Genomic DNA, 21,712 nt, shown 5'->3' on the forward strand with positions numbered 1-21,712 from the left:
TCTATAAATACCTGGTCTGTTTCTGAGTTCTCTATTCTGTCTCACTGAGATCAGTTCATCCATTCCTCTGCCAACGTATTCATTTCCATAGCTTTATAATAATAATTGATAGTTCACAGGACAAGTCTCACCCTTCATGAATCTCTTAAGAGGCCAGGGAGATGGCTTAGTGGATAAAGTCATCTTTCTACACTAACATGAGAATGTGAATTTAGCTCCCCAGAACCCATGTGAAAACAAAACAAAAAGCCAGGCATGATATCATGCATCTATAATCTCAGTGCTGGGGAGGCTAAGACAGGTGGGGGGGGCTGCCCCCACCTTTTTCCCCAGGATACTCTTGAGAAGAGAGGGATAAGAGATTTAGATAGAAATATAGAGGGGAAAGAGACAGCTAAAAACACAGGATAGCCTCGGGAGGGCCTGGATCAATATCCACTGGCCCCTTTGGTCTTTTTATAGGAATGCCAAGGGGTGGAGCAAAAGACACCCCCCCCCCCAGCACAGACAAGTGCAGATACTTCCAAACACCTGGTAACCACACACTTGGTGAGTCCATCCCCTTATGCAGCCCTGCTGGGTGAAGCAAGCTCGGATCTCACTAGGAAACCTCTGTGGGCTCCCACAGACAGGAAGGTCCCTGGGATTTGCTGGTCAGCTAGGCTGGCTGAATCAGAGAACTTCAGGTTCTGTGAGGCCCTGTCTTAAGGAATAAGTTGGTGAACAGTCGAGGAAGACACTAGGTACTGACTTCTGGACTCTATGCGTATCCCTGCTCCACCACCCCCTGGCAATACACACACCTTACACATACTCATGAACACCACACACATGAATGTCTTGACTCATTCCTTTCTAATATATACATATACATATACATATACATATATATATATATATATATATATAATTTTAGACTCAGTGTTTCCAGTTACATGAAAATTCCTAATGAGGTTTTCATTAGAATTTCACACAATGTATAGAATATTCTGGAAATAATCGAGCTCTTCCTTTTATAGATATGTATTTATATATATAAATGGAGAGAAAGTAAGAGAGACAGAGACAGAGACAGAGTGAGTGTCTCATGTATTCATGTAGGCCAGGCTGGTCTCAGACTCTGTGTAGCTGAGGATAACCCAGAACTCCGAATCTTCCCACTTCTACCTCCTTGTAAGTGTGCACCGTGGTGCTTGACTTCCACGTTTTGAGCATGACCTGTCTTTCCATTTGCTTCAGTCTTCTTCAACGACTGTGGTAAGGTTTTATAACTTTCTGTTTAAGGCCTTACATAGCCAAAGCAAAAGCCCTTGTAAATCTCCTTTATCGTTGATTGCTTCTCTTGGCCCTTGCACCCACTACCTCAACAAATACATTCAGAGACATCATGTCTGGTTCCTGCCGCACCACAGGCAATGGAACTGAACGAAAGCGTTTTCACCATCCCTACCCCAAAGGATCCGCACACGCTGGATTCTTCTGGAATGCAACCTGGAAATGTTTTCCTTTAAGACGTTTGTTAAGAGTAGGAAATGGAGCAGCTCAACTGGTAGAGAACTTGCACAGACAGAACCCACCTTCAGTCCCCAGCATCAGGTGTGGTGGTGTGTCCCCATAAGCCCAGCTCTAGGGAGGGGGTAAAGATGTGAGGATACAGAGTTCAAGGTCACCTCCAGCTACTCAGTGAGTTTGAGGCTGCCTGGGTGCTAGAAAACAAACCTAAGTCCTCTGCAAGAGCCATCTTTCCAGCTCCCAAAAACAATTTTTTAAACTTTGGCACCCTGTTCTATTTGTTTGTTTGTTTACTTATTTATTGTGGCATGTAAATGTCTCATTCCTCAGCGAACATTTCCCTTTTATTCAAGCACCAGTGATGTATCTTACCTGAGTGTTGGACTACCATTTAGATCTTGAATTCTTTATATCACTCTCTACTAAAAAGAACTACGGCTCTTGGGAGGAATTATCTGATTTTAGGGGAGTGAAAAAGGGACTTGGAACATCTTGTTGGGCCAAAATGTGTTCTTAGAAAAATGACACACAGTAGTAAATGGAGACATGTCAAAAGGACATGGGAAGCATTCTGAAGACGCTTCCTCTGGTCAAATCTGGGACACTTTTAACATCAAAGTGAATTATGAGAGGAATTAATTACAGCCTAGTGAGTAAAGAGCCCATACTGGAGACAGCTGGCTTGCTAGCCAGAGGGCTGAGAAGCCCCACCCCCACCCCACGCCCACTGTAGAATGCCAACTAATGACAGAAGGAGAAACAGACCAACAAAAATCCCCGATACAGTTGACAAATCGCTATTCTGCAACCCATACAGTAGCACTTCATTGGAACGAGAGTCACTGGCGCTTGACTAAAAGGGGAATGTCCGCTGAGGAATGAGACATTTCCATGCCACCAAGCAGGGCTTCACAGGTTACACATCAATTACACAGAGAAAACAGGAACTTGAGGGCAGAGAAACTTGGCAGACCACACCTTAACAGCAGCAGTGAAAGTGAATAGAACGAATAATGGCAAGACTGACATGCGCTTCCTACTAAGATGTACTGAGAACCTGATGGCATTCATGTGGTGGTCCAGGAGAAGGGAAGTCTACCCACCTCAGACCACGAGAAAGTAACAGACAAGCCAACTTTTCTGTTGTTGTTGTTGTTTTTCGAGACAGGCTTTCTCTGTGTAGCTTTGGAGCCTGTCCTGAAACTCAGTCTATAGACCAGGCTGACCTCGAACTCACAGAGATCCGCCTGCCTCTGCCTCCCAAGTGCTGGGATTAAAGGTGTGTGCCACCACCACCCGACCAGATAAGCCAATTTAAGGAACAGTCTATTAAAGCAAGTGGCCTATGATCTTTGGAAAATCAAAGGTGTTTTTTCTTTTGGTTTTGTTTTGGTTCAATTATTTTCCTAGTGGTGATCCTAGGACTTGAACCCTGCATGTGCCTTGCACATGCTAGGCAAGCAGTCTACCAGCACTGCATACCCAGCTCTGGAATCAGAGTTTTAGAAGACAAGACAAGGGAGAGAACTATTCCAGATTAAAGAGACGTCTCATCTACATGCAGTCCATGGCCCTAGATTGGATCCTGGGGGAAACTGAGTAATAAAGAATACTATTCAGCCAGTGAGATGGCTCAGCAGGTAAAGGAACTTGCCGCATAAGCCTGACAACCCGAGTTAGATACCCAGTGTTATTTATTAAGCTGTTTACCATGCGAGGGAAGCCACGAGGCACAACAAAACCCACTATAAGAGTTTATTAAGGGAAGGGAATAGAAAAGACGTGCACAGGCCTATGGAATGACCGTGCAGGAAGAGAGGGAAGGAATAGGTGGAACCCGTTTTTTATAGGTCCCCCCTCCACACACGCGCATATGGGCTTACGTAGCTACACCACGAATGCACATAGATTATGCGATCACGCTGCTCGCAGATTATGTGATCAGGCAGGATTACGTGATTACGGAGGACGTAAGTGAAAGGGTATACGGCGGTGCTAGTGGCTGGCGCTGGATACCGGGGCAGAAGAGTCACAGGCGGAGGAATCACGAGCCATGGTTACCAGAGTTAGAATGGGCTGTATTAGAGAGAAGAGGGGATAGGACAGGAGAAGCCAGGCCTGGCGGAGAGGAAACAGAAAGAGAGGGGTGCAGAGAGGCGCAGAGAGAGAGAGAGACAGAGACCGAGAGAGCACATGGGCATGCACATCCAGCTTTTAGGCTGGGACGCAGTGGCCTGCTGATGACGTAATAAGGCGCCGAGCTGCGCATACACAGAATCCTTACAGTAAGGCCCTAGGATGGCTAAGCCAGGCTGCTGGACAGCTCATACATGGTCATGGAGCTGCGGGAGTGGGTAGGAATTCTAACCAACTCCACAGAGTTGTCCTCCGACCTCCACATGTGCTCTGTGGCAAACATGCCCACTTTTAAGAAAATATTAAATTATAAATTAAAGTCAGGCGGCAGTAGCACACGCCTTTAATCCCAGCACTCAGGAGGCAGAGCCAGGCGGATCTCTGTGAGTTCAAGGCCGGCCTGGTCTACAGAGCAAGACCCAGGAAAGGCACCAAAACTACACAAGAAACCCTGTCTCAAAAAAAAACCAAAGCAAAACAAAACAAAAATCAAAATTATAAATTAAAATCACTTCCATCATTTCTACTCCCCCCACACTTGTTTGCCTAGCAAAACTAAAAGAGTAACAGAAATAGATTGGCAGGCACCACCCCTGAGTTTTCTGCCTGTTCACTTCCAAGTCATTGCTAAGAACTGGGGGTTCACACTGAGATCCCCTCCCTCTCACGGTTTCCTTTCCTGGGTGATAAGAGAAGGAATGGGCAGAGAGGAGGAAAAGTGGGGGTCGGAGGGGAGTTCTGTTCTGCGAGGCACTCTATGCAGCCCTCCAGCACTGGACTGAATGTCCTTTGTGGGGAGCAGATGACAGCAGCCACTGCTTTGTCTTAAGGGAAGCAATCAGGGCTCTTTGGGAGCACTGGCGGCCACACTGTAAGTCGGGGGCCCAGGGCAAAGGCACCCGGCTCTGGTGAATTGGGACAAACGTTCTTAGCCAGTGTTCTCTAGTCTCCCAATACTTTCTCCTGCCTGTCTTCTTCCTTATCCCTTTCAGACCTTAAAAGGTCCTTATTAGGGACTTTAAGGAGAAAGTTACAAACTTTATGTGGTGATTTTTTTGTTTGTTTGCTTTGGAGGGCAGAGTGATATTTAAATGTACACAACATAAAACAGCGTGTGTAGCCATTTTAAGTAACAATTCAGGGGCATTCAGTACATTTGTGCTGTTTGATCATCATTTCCGTCCATCTCTAGAACCTTCCATTATCCTCGTGTTGAAACGGTACTCACTAAACAGTAAATTCCCACTAACTTTCCCATCAGCCCCTGGGAACCACCGGGCCATTTTCTGCACATCTGTGAGTTCACCTGTTGCAAGTGCTTCACATAATCGGTGCTGGAATCATACAATACTTGTCCTTCCATGTCTGGCTTCTTTTCGTTTAGCATAATGTTTTCAAGGTGTGCCCTAGTGAACTACACTGAGGTTTTTTATTAAGATTTGCTTTTATTTGTGTGTGACGTATGTGCATATCCATGGAGGCCAGAAGAGGATCTTGGATCCCCCAGAGCTGGGGTTATTAGAGGTCATGAGCTGCCCGATGTGGTTGCTTAGGAATAGAACTCTGGTCCTCTGGAAGAGCAGCCAGTGCTCTAACCACTGAGCGATCCCTCCAGCGCGTAGCACACTGAGTTTGAAGGATGGCTTGGTTTTGAAACACAGGGTCCTCTCTTTGGTGTAGACTTCAGGTGGATGCTGGCTCCCCAGTTAAGGAAAGCCAAAGCCGACCCTGCTTTATTCTACACTGTCAGGTTTCTGGCCGAAAACTTTCAACTATAGACCGTGGCGCCCGGCGAGTAGCAGGAGATGTCATTTGATGGCTGTATATCGCGTCACTCCAAATTAACTTCAACAGTAAAAAAATGAAATACGGATTCATTTCTCCCAGCAGAATTTTTATATGCTCCTTGCCTCTCTGAAAAGCTAAAAAACTCCCGAGATGGTTTTGGCCCCCAGGGGATCGCCTAAGGAATTTGAGGAATCTCTTTCTCTCTTCTGGAAGAATTCGTTCATGCTTAGAATAGAGAGAAAAAAAAATTCGGGAGAGAGCCAGAAAATGCAGGAAACGCTGAAGCTGTTTGCTCTAACTTGACTAAAGACCAACATCGGGAGCCGTCAACTGGCCCCTGCCAACTCGCCCTTCTGGAAGGATGCGCTGTTCCAGGCCACCGGCTCCTTGTCTCCCACTGAGACACCTCCATCCCAGGGGCTGCCTCTTCTCACCCCACTCCGGCCCCCAGAAGCTCCATAGACTGAAAACCCCACCGGATAGGAAAAGAGGGGTACGAAGAGTTACAGAACAGTGACTGAAAACAGAGCCAAAAGAATGAAAGGAGGTGGGAGCCGGCTCCTTAGCTGGACCTGGATGTGGAGAAAGTCTGGGGTAGGCCGAACAATTGAGAGTTTCCAGACCCTGGGTGTTTGGTTTGATTTCTTGGATTTTTGTTTGTTTGTTTGTTTGTTTGTTTGTTTGTTTGTTTGGTTGGTCGGTTGGCTTTTTGTTGTTTTTGTTATGTTGGTTTTCTGACTTTTTGAGACAGTTTCTCTGTGTGGCCCTAGCTGTCCTGGAACTCACTATGTAAACCAGGCTGGCCTCGAACTCCGAGATCTGCCTGACTCTGCCTCCCAAGTGCTCGGGTAAAAGGCCTGTGCTGCTACTGCCCAGCATTTAAGACCTGTGTTCTTAAGTTGAATAAGAAATAAAAGCTAGCACGGTTCTGAAAAACCAATTTCATAGCAGGACAACGGACTGGATTGTTTTCCGAACAACTGTTATACCCAGAAATGCCTTTCAGCTTTAGAACGTGTAGCTCAAACTCATTGAGTACAATACCTGTGCAAGTGTTTGAGCACTAGCCCTCTTTGTTTTAAAGAAAACGTCAGATAAAATAATTAAATATTGATTCAAGTACTGATGGTACTTAACGGATCTTCCAGGTACTGAAACATAATTGATTCAGAATTTTGTTTGTCTTATGTTTAAAAAGCATGTATAGAAACATATACATGTGTATATACGGATTGTATACATATATATAATTGTATATATCCTATATATAATATGTATATGAGTGTCCTTAGACTCTAGATTTGTTAGATAAAGGTTTCAAGCTACCTTGATTTGCAAATGGAGAATTTTAACTAAACACTAGCATTTTATCTCTTTAACACAAAGACCTTGTGCTATATCCTAGAGCTTACATGATGACCCGAATGTTCTCGGTCTTGCCAAAGTATACTTTATATAACTTTGCATGTCATCCTTGTGCAGAAGATAATGGATACCTTGAAATGGTCTAACAAAAAGGCTTCTTTCTTGGCTTCCCACAGTCACAAGTATAAAACACAATTCGGGTCAAGGGGGCGGTTCATCGGCAAGAGTGCTTACTTAACATTCCAGAAACCCAGGTTTGGCTCCTAGCACCGTAAGAAGAAAATGCCATGAAAGAGAGACACTTGCTTTAGGCAATGAAAGCCTTCTTGGGAGGATGGGGGGAAAAATAGGTGAACTGTAGGCTTACACTTAGAAATAACTATATTGGGTTATTTTGTTGTGGTGGTGGTAGATTCTGGGGGAAGGGCCGAGAGTGGTTTTGTTTGTGTTTTTTTTTTTCAACTCCCACTGCCCCCAGAAGACCCAGCATGTCCCTCCCGCCTCCTCATCCTCTCATACAGCCTGCAGGTCCTGCGCAGGTAGCCACAGCTGCTGGAGTGTATGAGTGCAGCCGCTATTTCATGTCCAGGAGACAGTACCGTCCAACACTCTTCCTCATCCTCCAGCTCTTACATTCTTCCAGCTTCCTTTTCTTCCATGTCTCCTGAGCCTTAGAACAAGGGGGAGTGTGGTGATATTTTATCTGTGTCCCCCAATAAAGTTTATCTGAGGATCGGAGGAAAAAAGCCAGTCACTATATTAAACATAGAAGTCAGGCAATGGTGGCACACGCCTTTAATCCTATCACTTGGGAGGCAGAGATCCATATGAATCTCTGTGAGTTCAAGCCCACATTGGGAACAGAGCCAGGTGTGGTGGCACACGCCTTAAATTCCAACACTGGTTAACTATAAAGGTCTAGAGGTCTGTACAGACAGACAGGAAGTGACAGAGCTGGGCAGGAAGAGGAAGTGATGTAGCTGGGCAGAAAGAGGAAATGAGATGGCAGAACAGCAAGGCATATAGGCGTGGGTAGACAGGAAGTAGGTCTCTTTGGCGGAGGATCTCCAAGCAGTAAGAACGTGGCTGGCTTCTTTCTGCTTTTCTGATCACTCGGTTTTAACCCTAATATTTGGCTCCAGGTTTTTTATTAATAAGACCATTTAGCAATTCGTCCTACAGGGGAGTTTGACAAAGGTGTCCCGTTAAGGGTGAGCATGTGGAGGCCATTTGGTGACACTAGCCAACTGTGTCTCTCTTGCCCCATCCCCTACTTGACCAGTTGTAGCAAAGGTTTTAACCAAACCACAGGCTCCTATTTTGTCCATTCGCCTCTGTAGCTGTTCTCAAAAGACAAAAAAAAAAAAAAATGAATAAATCTTTCTTTCTTTAATTTGAGACAGGGTCTCACTCTGTACCCTAGGCTGGCATGGAACTTGTTATATAGCCCTAGCTGGGCTTGAACTTGCAGTTCCCCAGTCTCAGCCTCCATAGTGCTGGAATTACAGGTATGGGTCACCACACCCCCTCAAGAACATGAATATTTATGCATAAACTAATGGAAAACATTAAAATAACAATAATTCTAAAAACCCACTCCAAGGTGTTCTTTACCAGACACACAGGCTTCATCTGTCTGATCAAAATGTTTGATCCCATCTAAAGTATCTCTGTACAGCAAAAACTGATTTAGAAAAATTATTCTGATTTTTTTTTAATCAGAATAAAAATAGCCTGTTTCTGGAGGGATGGAGAGAGAAAATGCTTGCCAAGCTCAGTCTAATCTACTTTCCCACAAAATCCTAAGAATGAGGCTGGGTGGTGATGGAGCATGCCTTTAATCCCAGCACTCAGGAGGCAGAGCCAGGTGACTCTCTGTGAGTTCGAGGCTAGCCTGGTTTACAGAGTGAGATCCAGGACAGGCACCAAAACTACACAGAGAAATCCTGTCTTGAAAAAAAAAAAAAAAATTAAAAAAAACAACAACAAAATCCTAAGAATGATCCAGTGTATTAAACCCAAACAAAACAAACAAACAAACAAACAGGCCATAGAAATAGCCTTTGTCTATGTAACATCAGACAGAGTTACATTGCAATCTTTCTCTTAACACATCCCCTAGCCTCAGACAAAACACAGATAAGAATGAGTTTTACATTTAATTGTCAAGAAATAGGCTTTCCCCAACACAATCATCAAAAAGCAAATTAAACAGAATATGTCTAGAGTCTACAGAAAGTAAAAACTTATGTATGAATAGTACTTAAGACTGTAATTCAAATGAAACTTATAATACATATTTAATACTGTAATCATTTACAATAAAAATGTTTTACTTGGCCGGGTGGTGGTGGCGCACGCCTTTAATCCCAGCACTCGGGAGGCAAGAGGCAGGTGAATTTCTGTGAGTTCGAGGCCAGCCTGGGCTACCAAATGAGTTCCAGGAAAGGCGCAAAGCTACATAGAGAAACCCTGTCTCGAAAAACCAAAAAAAAAAAAAAAAAAGTTTTACTTAAAATTTTTTCCATGTCACAAGAATGGCAGAATAAATTAGGGAGGGGCTGGGGAAGTGACTCAGAGTTTAAGAGTGCACAGTGCTCTTTCAGAGGACCTGGGTTCCAGTCCCAGCACCCACATGGCAGCTCACAATCGTGTGCAGCTCCAATCCCAGGGAATCTGATGTGCTCTTTCTTGCCTCCGTGGGCACCAGGCACACATTTGGTATACATACATACATGCAGGTACTCACACGTGCACATAAAAAAACTCTTGGAAAAATAAAAACTCACGAACGAATGTTGGTGAGTGAAAGAAAACCCACAAACAAGAAGGTATGCTTCATTTTAAACCCCTGGGAGCCAAATGGTTGGGAGAGTGAATCAGACGTGTTTAGCAACATTCTTCCAGCAGGAGTCAAGAGTAAGCTGGCAGTATAATTGCAGAACCATTTGGGAGCCAGCACCCACGACTCTTGGTTCCTTTATGTCTTATTTTAAGACTTGTCGCCTCACCAGCCTCTCGATATAGAGGATGAGGCCGTGGGTTAGCACATCAGCGAGTCTGAGTCAAATGCTGACTGTGCAGAAGTTTTAAGGAACCCCTAAACCAATTTATTTCATTTAATGTTCCATATTTTTGCATGTACGAGTATGATATATTAGAAAGTAATCTACGCTTAATTAAGTTTATCACTACCCTTCCAGTAAGGAGAAAATAAAGTTTGATCACATCATAATAGGATTTGTGAAGTGTGAGTGTGTGTGTGTGTGTGTGTGTGTGTGTGTGTGTGTGTGTGAGAGAGAGAGAGAGAGAGAGAGAGACAGACAGACAGACAGACAGACAGACAGACAGCAGAGAAAGGGTTGCAGTCTTCAAAAGCATTTTTAAGGTTTTAATTGACAGAGTAATTGTATGTAGTTATGAGGCAATGTGCTTTTCTCTCTTAATGGCACATACACTAGCATCTTAAGCTGATAGCATCTTAGGTTTAATGATTTAAATTAGGGATTCGGGGCTTTCCCACCCCCACAGAATGGGGAGCTGTTGAGCTTGGGTGACTTAAGGTTTATAATGGAGCCTACTCCTGGCTGGCCTTACTTCACTTTACAAAATCTCTTTGCTTTTACTGTCCTCGTTGAGGAGCTTTCCTGGCTCTGGGCTTTTAATAACACATGGCCCTATTTAACAGTCTCCCAAGTATTTCTCAGAAGGAGACATTGTAGATGTTAGGTTTTCTATGCATGGCCTCCTTATAAGTCTCTCCTTTCCTTTGCTAGGGGTGCAGGCTGCATCTTTATTGAAATGTTCCAGGGTCAACCTTTGTTTCCCGGGGTTTCTAACATCCTGGAACAGCTGGAGAAGATCTGGGAGGTAAGACAAAAATTCCTTATAAGAAAAAAGAAATACCTCCGTTGCAGACTCGGAGCCAAATTTGCCTTGGAGACAACGAAGTAATCCATCTGCTCAAGACACTGAGCCGTATTTAAGGCTGTAGAAGCTATGATGTTTGCCGCAGAACGAGTTCCTTTGGGACAAGTGTTTAGGAATCCCTGCTGTCCCATACCACCCCACTGAAGACATCTGGGTCTCCTGCTTCCTACGTTAGTAATATTTTCTCCGTCCCCAGCAGCAGTTTCTGCCAATCCCACTTGGCGGTCCCTGACCTGCCAGCCTTCACTTTAATTCTACTGGAGCTTTGGCCTGCGTCTTCACCAACAGGAGGCAGGACACCAAATTTTCCTAGAACCTCAGATAACACACCTCTCATGTTAGTGTAAGGGAAGTATAGAATCTGTCATGCTCCTGCACACGAGCGTGATGCCTAAGATGCTGAAGACCTTGGTGTGTGCCCATATGTGTATGAATATATGTGCGAGCGTGGGTGTGTATAGCGTGTGCATATGTGTGTGTGCATGTGTGTATAAATGTGTGCGTGTGTGCATGTCTATATGAATGTGTGTATGTATGTGTATGAATGTATGTGTGCGTATTTCCATTTCTTTCCTTATTATTTTCTTGACTTCATTTGCACTGAGGTATGCTTTGATTTTCTTTGCTTTATAGTCAGTGATATAACCAGACTGTCTATTCACTTTTTTTTTTTTTTTGATGATTTTTCCTATTTTGGTAAAGTATATCTAAAATTTGCCAGGTGGGTCAATGTGTACCAAGTTACAAACAGATTTGATAAATTAGGTGTCTGGCCATCTTTTGCCTAATAGATTGTAGGTAATCATGGTTTGTTGTTTTTTTGTTTGTTTGTTTGGTTGGTTTTTCGAGACAGGGTTTCTCTGTGTAGCTTTCCGCCTTTCCTGGATCTCGCTCTGTAGACCAGGCTGGCCTCGAACTCACAGAGATCCGCCTGCCTCTGCCTCCCGAGTGCTGGGATTAAAGGTGTGCGCCACCACCGCCCGGCTATGGTGTTCTGTATATATTTTTAAAAAGCAAGAAAGGATATTAATTTTTTTTTTAAATCACAAAGAAATGACCAATGTTAGCCAAGCAGTGGTGACACACGCCTTTAATACCAGCACTTGGGAGGCAAAGGCAGGCAAATCTCTGAGTTCAAGACTAGCCTGGTCTACAGAGCAAGTTCCAGGACAGCCATGGCTACATAGAGAAACCCTGTCTTGAAAAAACAAAAAAGCAGACAAACAACAACAACAAAATGACCAATCTTTGAAAAGACAGATAAATGTACCCTGATGTTACCATTACACAGTGCATAGATGATAGACATCACATGGGACTGTAAGACGCCTCCCTGAGTAAGGGCATTTGTTGCCAAGCCTGAGAACCTGAGCTCCGCCTCCAACCCACACCGTGGAAGGAGAGAACTCCCACAACTGTCCTCTGATTTCCACACATGTGCCACTCCAAATACACACAATAAATAAATGGAATTAAAAGAAAATCACATAGCACCCAATAAGCACTATGGAACAATGAAAATAAAATGAGATGGGAAATGTTACCATTTTAGCAGTTAAGTGTATGGTTCACTACAGTCAACCCATTGGCGATGTTGGGCCAGCACCTCTGCCGTTATTTCCAGCACCTTCGAACCATCCCAAGCAAAAGCTTTGCAGCCATGAACACAGTCCCATCGAGCCTGCCCAACTCAGCCCCTGAGAACCTCTCATCTACTCTCTGTCTCTATGAATTTGTGAAATAACAAATACCTTACATCACTGGAGTCCTGTAACGCTTGTCTTTCTGGGCCTGGCTTATTTCACTTAGCATAATGCTTTCAAGGTTCATTCATATTGTATGTGCCTCAAAGTGCTTTACACTGGGGTTTTTATCAGTTGCTATGCTTGATCCAGCTCCTTGTCTTCTGATGAAGATAAAAATGTACTGTGAGACACAAAGACGTTGTATGTAAATTAATCACTAATATCAAACTTGATTTTGGCCACCTGGAGGATATTATGGGAAACATGGGACAAAATAGGAAACATTCATTCACCAACAAACAAACAAAAAGCTTTTTCAAGCCAAAAGACTTTTTTCTTTTCTTTCTCTCTCTCTCTCTCTCTCTCTCTCTCTCTCTCTCTCTCTCTCTCTCTCGTTTTTTGTTTTGGGTTTTCAAGACAGGGTTTCTCTATGTAGCCCTGGCTGTCCCAAAATTTGCTCTGTAGTCCAGGCTGTCCTTGAACTCACAGAAATCCTCCTGCCTCTGCCTCCGAAGTGCTGGGATCAAAGGTGTGCACCACCACCACCCAGCCGAAAGACTTTTTCATAGGAAGATAAATGCTACTTTGGATCATATCATTGGCTCCTGTGGCATCATCTGAGATGGGGGTAGTTAATGCATGGCTTTCCTTGCCTCCTTGCCACTCACTAGTTATGAATATGGATAGTTCACATTGCACCTCTTAAACATTAGTTTTCTCATCTATAAAATGAGGTTGGTTAATCATAAGATTTTATAACCTTGTTATGGGAATTATGTAAGATGAAATATATAGCAAAAGCAGTACTGTGCTTGGTAAATATGTGTAGAGCTGGAGAGATGGTTCTGTGGGTAAAAGTCCCTGCTGCCAAGCCTGATTGCCTGAGTTCAATCCCTGGAACCCACATGGTGGAGAGCGAGAGCTAACTTCAATGGGTTGTCCTCTCTCTCTCTCTCTCTCTCTCTCTCTCTCTCTCTCTCTCTCTCTCTCTCACACACACACACACACACACACACACACACACACAACACACACACACACACACACAACACACACACACACACACACACACACACACACACACACGGGAGGGGGGAGAAATTTTTTTTTTTCATTTCTTTCTTGAGTTCTCCTATAATCCCAGTACTTGGAAGGCTAAGGCAGGAGGATTTCTGTGAGTTTGAAAGTAACCTGGGCTGTATAGCAAGTACCAGCTCATCCAGCAAGACCATCTGTGTGTGTGTGTGTGTGTGTGTGTGTGTGTGTGTGTTGTGTGTGTGTGTGTAAATGTATATTTGCTTTCTTCTATCATATACTGTTATAGAGATGTTTCAGTAACTCAGCTGCTATGGTCGGCTCTCCCACGCCAGTCCTCACTCCTTGTCCATAACCCAGAGAGAATAATTAGTATTGCTAGTCTTCACCCTGTAATGGCCCTTTACACATTTAAAGGTTTATTTTTTTTAACCTAGTTACTTAATATTTATTGGTCATTAATCACATATAAATATTCTTTGGGGACTAAGAGAAGCAAGAAATGACAGGGAAAAAAAGGGAATATGAAAAATGTGTTTTTCAGTCAGAGTAGAGTGATGAACGACGTCTCAGTGAAACATGTGTGAACAAATGTAAACCGAGTATACTGTAAAAGGATGTATATGAAGATGGCTAATATAAACTGTAATGCTGAAGTGAGGCATGCCATTAGAATGTTTGAAAAATATCATATTCGAAAAGAATGTAAGTATATCTATAAGTGCTATTACTGTTTGGAGAACTGTATATAAACTGAGTTTTAAAAAAACGTTTGGTGCTATTTAAACAACCACACTTCAAAAACAATCACTTTGCAATTCTTTGCGTTTAGCACAGTGCTCAGAAATCAGAAAAAGAGTGGACTAGATGTTTCCCTGGCTCGCTAGTTGTTGGTCCTTGGTGACTGCCACTGCCCCGTGAAGATATTTCTGTAACGCAGTCAATGAAAGATGCTCTGCTTGAGTCTGGACATAAGGTACCAAAAAAAAACGAGTGTTGTGGCAAAAACAAGTGGATGATGAATCCGCCCAACATACTCTGCCCAGAAAACCATATTCATGCCTCTCAGCATACTAAAGTAAACCAGAGACTTTGACATTTATGACAACTTATTACAAATTTAAATTAAGTAAGCATATCAAAATAATACTGGCCTGGAGTCAGAACTCATGAGTTCTGAACACAGCTCCAACTTCGGGTATAATAAAGAACATGTGTGTGTCCAAACTCTCTGAGTCTTACTGTCCCTGTGCTCTGACTCTGGGAGGTTATGGCTCCTGCAAACAAAATTCATCATCATCATCATCATCATCATCATCATTATTAATTATCGTTATTGTTATTATTTTGGTTTTTCGAGACAGAGTTTCTCTTTATGTCACCCAGCCTGTCCTAGAACTTGCTCTGTAGACCAGGCTGGGCCTCAGACTCACAAATATCCACCTGCTTCTGCCTCCCCGCTGCTGGGATTAAAGGCATATGCAACCACTGCCCCTCACTCCTATTATTTTTTAAAAGATTGATCTAATATGTGTGTGTGTGTGTGTGTGTGTGTGTGTGTGTGTGTGTGTGTGTGTGTGTTCATGTGAGTGCCCATGGAAGCCAGAAGACTGTGTCAGATGCCTCAGAGCTAGAGTCAGATGTAATTGTGAGCTTCCTGGTGTTGGTGCTGGGAACTGAACCCAGGTCCTCCGGAAGAGCAGCAAGTGCTCTTGACCGCTGAGCCATCTCCCTAGCCCCAGTTCCTATAGTTTTAAATCATAACATTCTCCTCTGTTCATTGTGTTTTCCCTTTTAGTTAGTTATTTCTGGAGTCTGCATAGCTGCATTGCTCACTGATGTCTTTGACCCTGTCCCAGGAAGACAGTGCTGCATTGTTTAGCGATGTGTTGTGGCCAGATTCATTTAATTCAAGCAGATCTCCTATTGTTCCATATTCAGAGGGAAGCGAGACAAAATTGCTACACTTGGTGCTTTGTTTTGTTTTGCTGTGTTTTGTTGTGTTGTGTTGTGTTGTGTGGCATGTGTTTTTGGGTGGGGGAGGGTGCGCTACCACAGCATGCACATGGAGATCAGAGGACAAAGTTGAGGGAATCAGTTCTCTCCTTCTACCAGGTGGGTTCCCAGGGACCAAACTCAGGTCATCAACCTTGGTGGCAGGCAGGTGCCTTTACCTACGGAGTCTGCTCCAGGGCCCAACTTTGTTGCTTTATAACAACACTACCTCTCAAGCAGTTGAAGTTTTCTTCTTCTTTTTTTCCTTAGAGCAGAGGCATGTAATCAATGGTAAATGCTAAAAAATGGTAATAATTGTATCTCAGTTTGGGCTCCTTGTGCAAAATATGGTTGTAATTGGTATGTATTCAGGGCAGGAAGGAAGACTTTGGAGGGTATGAGGACAGAACAGATGTGAAAGGACTGTATAACTTTGAGTTTAAGTGTTTCATTTTTTAAACTATTGCATTTATTTATTTATTTATTTATTATTTATTTATTTTTATTTTTTGTTTTTGTTTTTCAAGACAGGGTTTCTTTGTGTAGCTTTGCGCCTTTCCTGGAACTCGCTTTGGAGACCAGGCTGGCCTCGAACTCACAGAGATCCACCTGCCTCTGCCTCCCAAGTGCTGGGATTAAAGGCGTGCGCCACCACCGCCTCGTGCATTTATTTATTTACTGTGTTTGTGTATGTGTTCAGCCGTGTGTATGTCGGTGGGTGCCACAGCCTGCGTATTGAGATCAGAGGAAAGTTTATGGGAATCCATTCTTGGCTTCCTTGATGTTGGTCCCAGGGACCGAACTCAGGTCAAGAGATCCCCAGGGCTTCCCAAACGCTAGCAAGCTCTCTACCCCTGAACCCTTCCTTGGTCCCAGTATGATGTTTTGTAATACATGACCGGCCATTATAGAACGGCCAAACCGAGCCAGTTACCATATGCACCACCTTACACACGTGCCATTTGGGTCATGAAGATACTTTCTAAGGTACCCATGGTGTGTATGTGCCATACTCCTGCCGCAGTAAATATAAGCCATCTCTCTGACACGCTAATCCCCCCCCCCCAAATACATATGCAACAGGAGGACCGGCCAGCAGCTTTTCGAGGAGTGTCTGCCAATTTCCATCATGGCTGTACTACTCCATAGTCTCACCAACAAAGAGCAAAGGTTGCCTTTTCTCCACATCCTAACCAACACCTTCTTTGGTCGTTGGGGGGAGGGCAGGGTGTTGAGATAAGGTGTCACGTAGCCCAGTCTTGAACTCCTGATCCTCCCAAGTGCTGGGGCTAAGGTGTGTGCCACCATACCTGGTTTATGCCGTGTAGGGGATTGAGCCCAGGGTCTCGTGCACTCTACTAGCTGAGTCCTGTCCTCAGCCCTTACTGGTCTCCCCCCCCCCCAGTAGCCTTTCCAACAGACACACAGTGATATGTTTATGGTCTCCTAGCCAGAGTTATTGTTGTCCTAACGTGCATTTCTCTGATGATTAGTGATGTTGAACATTTTCTTCATGCCTTTTGGACATTTGTGTGTCTTCCTTTGAAAGATGTCTATTGGAATTCTTTGTGCGTTTTTTTTTTTAAATTAGGTGATGTGTTTACTTGCTGTTGCGTTCTTTGAGTTCCTTGTACATATTGGCTATTAACCCCTAACCAAACATACAGTTTGCAAATGTTTTATACCATTCTGTATATTGTTTCTTCATTCCGTTGTTTCTTGTTCTAGAAGCTTTTTAATTTTATGTAGCCCTATTCATCATTTTTGCTTTCATTTCCTGTGAAATAAGTTAGGGAATCAGATTACAAAGTTTCTGAAGTTGTATCTTACTAAATGAATTTTTATGAAATGAATAACCGAATTTTTGTTCGGACTTCTAACATCTCGGTTTTAATAAGCTTTCAACGTAAAACTTTCCAGAAAATTTGGTATCCATCTGGCCTCAGTTAAACGTAATACAAAGGAACCAAGAAGTCTGGTAACTTTCACCTTCCAGCAAATATGGATGTGGTTGCTATTCATTTCCTGGATCGTTTCCTCCTCCCCGATCGACCTTGTTTTCTTCCCACTGTGCTTTGCCAACCAACAGAAGATGAATGGGGACCCATGAGTCACACCCGCTTGTCTCCACATGCATCTGGACAAATACAGAAGACAGTAGGCTGAGGGAGAATAATGAGCTCCCCCTGCTCTGGGCTTCACCCACAAAAGAAGAATTAGTCTAGTTGGTTTTTTCAAAATGGAATCCAGGCTCCTCAGTGTTCCCTCAGGCTTGGGTTGGTTGATAGGAAAAGCCTCTAATCCTCTCAGTCACTTTTCAGTTTGTTTAGAGAATGGGATCAAAGTTGGAAGCTTTTACTGGGTGGCATGACTTTTCAGAATGTACTACGTGAGGGAAAATAGCATGTTAGTGTCTTTTGTGTGAAGGCAAGCCCAACAGACCCCACACGCATGCCTCTCCACCAGGGACCTCGTCACCACCAATATATTGAAGGTCCTGCATTCCTCATTAATTACATTCAGTCAGACAATTAGCTTCCTGTCATAAACTGGGCCCGTGTCTATAGTCCGTGTTCCACAGAAACATGATATTAAGATATGCTACAAAGAAGAGGTACGCTGAAGTGATAAAGCAAACTGCTGACATCAGCAGCAGGACACAAAAGCCATGCTCCTCAGACCCCCACACACGCTGGCTGTGGGGTTTATGGTCATCTTCAAAGAATGGCAAGATGGTGTCTACAGAGGGCTGCAGTAACAGCTCCATCCAAAGTCCATTTGACTTCACACTCCAGAAGACCTTCATTGTCAAAACTTCATCTTCTTTAAAAACAAGAACTTAAATTTGGCCACCTAAAGCATAGGTCAGGACAGGCAAGATGGTTTAGTGGATAAAGACTTGCTCCACAAGCCTGGAGACCTGAATTTGATGCCCAGAACCCACATAACAAGGAAAGGAGAGCCAGCTCCACAGATCTGCTCTCCACCTTCCCTACACACGTCTTGACACACATATGTACACACAATTTTTTTAAAAGCACAAGCCAGCTCTCTTTCATATGATGTTACCAGTATAATCCACCAGTGGAAAACCAAGTTATAGTCCTAGCTGCCGGACATGGAGAAAACAAAAAAATGAGATGAATTTAGTAGAAAAGGCAAGGTTGGAGCCGGGTCCTTTTTAGCCAATATTCTACCGCCTAAAGGTTAGTCATTTGAATCCTTTTTAATTTGAGCACATCCAGAAACAGCTGAAAAACCTATGCTGAGGCATGATCCAGGCCAGCAGCATCTCCTGCCGATCAGCTTATAGGACCAAGATGGGAAGTGATGGGAGGTGATGGGGGGGTGATGGGGGTTGATGGGGGTTGATGGGGGTTGATGGACAGTCACTCCAGCTGCTTCATATCCTTAACACTTGGGAATCATGCAGAGTGAGTTAGTGGAGACACACTCTCAGGACTGTGGGGGTACGGGTGCTGTGCATAATAAGCTAAAAAACATTGGAACTACCGACAATTCTTTCTCCCGGACATCAGCTGGCTCCATGTGACATCACTGACTTCTTTGTCCCTCTCTGCTCTGACCTTTGCGTCTGTGTCTTCTCTGTCCAGCTGGTTTCTTCTCACTTCTTTTCTCTTTCTCTGTGTAGGTACTGGGAGTCCCTACAGAGGATACCTGGCCTGGAGTCTCCAAGCTGCCTAACTACAATCCAGGTAATACTGAGCTAAGAGTCTAAACGTTCCGAGAACTGGCAATTCTGGGAGAGTGTGGCCACGCAGGGTGTCCATCTGGCATTAGACACAACAAAGACAGACTAGCAGATTTATATATTTTCCAACGAATTCTTTTGTCTATTTATTTGTTTAGAACAGGGCCTCACTGTAGAGCCCTAGTTGTCTTGGAACTTGTTTGTAGCCTCTACCTCCCATGGGCTGAGATTTCAGGCTTGTACCACCATGCCCAGCTTAATCCTTTTATTAAAAAGAGAGTGAAATACTGACTGAGGTTAAATCTGTTCTCCAGTGATCTAAAACCCAGGTAGCAAGGTGAAAAATAACTAGAAAGGACTGCTACCAGGGCTGTCTACATCCATTTCCAAGTACACCACGGCTCAAAGGAACAGCATGCTTTGAATTGTATGAGCAAGGAACTGTTCTCACTGTGGAGCCAGCCCATGACTACCACTGAGTTTATTTGCTCCATGGTTGAGCCTTGTGTAACAGGAAAGCTAGAGCAACAGAGGGAGCCAGAGGCATGCTAGACCTAGGATAAGCCAGGTAAGATGCCTCGAGAGAACTGTCTCTCTGCCTGACAGCTGGTCATTCCTGTCACTCACCGTCCTTCCGGAGTAGCTGCTGGGGATGGGTAAGGAAGCGTTGGAAGTATTGTCCACCGGGAGATTCTTTGAGAAGTGGTCAGCTAACCAAGAAGTCACTTCAGGGCATTGAGACAGAAGTGAGGATGCATCCAATGAGCCAGAGGATGAAGATGGGCCTGCCTCAGATGCCCTGGAAGCCAGAGACACAAACCAAGGCTATGAGGATGCTAACCTCTCCCCGACAGGGTTAAGGGGGAGGAGCATGGGAACAGATAAGGACATGAGTTGGATGCAAGTATTCCAAGCTAGATGATCCAGTCTTGACTTTCTTACATTGTTCCATTAATAAACCCCAGATTTCCCAAATTGTCACTATAGACTTTGGTGTAAAGTTTTCCTGGAAGAGTTTCATGCGAGCAAGAAATTGCAGGAAGACTTCAAAGCGATTAAGGAAGAAAACAAAAATCAGGGTGGTGTGGCGGTATCAGCCCATAATCCCAGCACTTGGGAAGCTAACGCATGAGAAACTTAAGTCTAAAAGGCCAACTCTGTGTGTGTGTGTGTGTGTGTGTGTGTGTGTGTGTGTGTGTGTGTGTGTGTGAGTGTGTGTAAGTGTGTGTAAGAGAGAGAGAGGGAAACAAAAAACCAGGAGGAAGGGGAATAGACAGGACATGAGAAGGAGGCTTTCTCCCTTTTTATCTGCATCTATTACTTTTACTCAAAAAGCTATGCAAAGCCATCAGTCCTTTTGAACTAATCAGAGTTAACGAAACTCCATGGAGAGCTAAAGACTAACTGTAAAGTCCTTTCAACCTCTTAGGGAAACGATCATATTCCTTACTTATTGGCCTTAGAGTCATTTAGAACTGCTTAACTACTTCTAACTATTTTTCAAGAGTTTGACGCTCTGGTCTTGAGGTGCAGGATAGTGCCTTCCCCTTTGGTGTGAGATAAGAAAGAAAAGGCCGTTTATGGAGATCATGGTTCAGTCTGCATTAGCGCCTGGCTTTGGTTGCCATGGTTTCCAGGAGAATCTAGTCCTCCTCATTTCCCACCCACTTCTCTCTGCCTGGGTGAAAACGGCCGACATACCTCCCTCTGCTCTCTGCTATAGACACAGGCAGAAGTTTAGAATCAGAGGCCTTTAGGGACATATGCATTCAAAGCTGTTGTGGTGAACATAGGCAGCCACCCCAAACTTCAAATACTCGGGTTTCAGGTTGGCCCAGACAATAGTGAGATACCCCTATGACAGATGATCATCAAAGCTAGGAACATGGCCAAACTCTTCCCTGCCAGATTCCATGCTAAGAAGATACCTGGGCTCCAAGAAAACAGAGAGAAATACATCACATTGTTCATTTCGCCCTCGTGTCAAAGTAATTCGAAATTTTATTTACAAAGAAAATTCTCTAGTCCCAATATCAACAGGGCTTACACTTTTGCGTTATTGTCTACCTTGGTCTAATTCAAAGTAAAACTGTTTAGAGAGCTTGCAATCCGCTAGACTCGCGCAAGGCACTGCAGTCCCTGGATGGATGTGGTGGGTTCTTGAGTCTCCAGAGCGTGGGTTTGGATTCATTCCCTGGTTCTCACTGGTACTGCAGCGCTTATGATGGCGGGGGGGGGGGGGGGGGGGGGGGGGGGGGGGGGGGGGGGGGGGGGCTTCTATGGCTTTGGGAAGCCTGTGGTCGTGGGTCAGGCTGAGCATAGGGAAAGGAGTTGTACCCTTAACCACAGCCAGAATTTCCAGCTCGGCCTTTGCAAATCTTAAGAGTTCAGAGTATCTTGGGCATGGGGTTAGTACTATATTAATAACTCAATCAAAAAGGACCATGTTTTAAAGAGATCATCGAGATTCCTGTCCCAGGAGCAAGTCTTATGA

The 21,712-nt window shown here is 44.1% G+C and overlaps 1 protein-coding gene across 3 annotated transcripts in view; it reads left to right on the forward strand.

Annotated features, from left to right (window-relative positions):
* The window catches only part of Cdk15 (cyclin dependent kinase 15), a 100,259-nt gene that overhangs the window by 37,837 nt on the left and 40,710 nt on the right, over positions 1 to 21,712 (forward strand). For 2 of the 3 annotated variants that reach the window (XM_052749547.1, XM_052749548.1), the window contains 2 exons: positions 10,578 to 10,671; positions 19,159 to 19,222. In XM_052749547.1, the coding sequence (XP_052605507.1) occupies positions 10,578 to 10,671; positions 19,159 to 19,222 (158 nt within the window). The remainder of the gene's footprint in view (positions 1 to 10,577; positions 10,672 to 19,158; positions 19,223 to 21,712) is intronic. The other variant, XR_008220840.1, reaches the window with a different exon arrangement.

Source organism: Peromyscus californicus, unplaced genomic scaffold (assembly GCF_007827085.1).
Source record: "Peromyscus californicus insignis strain IS unplaced genomic scaffold, ASM782708v3 Scaffold_21__1_contigs__length_65335640, whole genome shotgun sequence".
In the NCBI taxonomy this organism is placed as follows: Eukaryota; Metazoa; Chordata; class Mammalia; order Rodentia; family Cricetidae; genus Peromyscus; species Peromyscus californicus.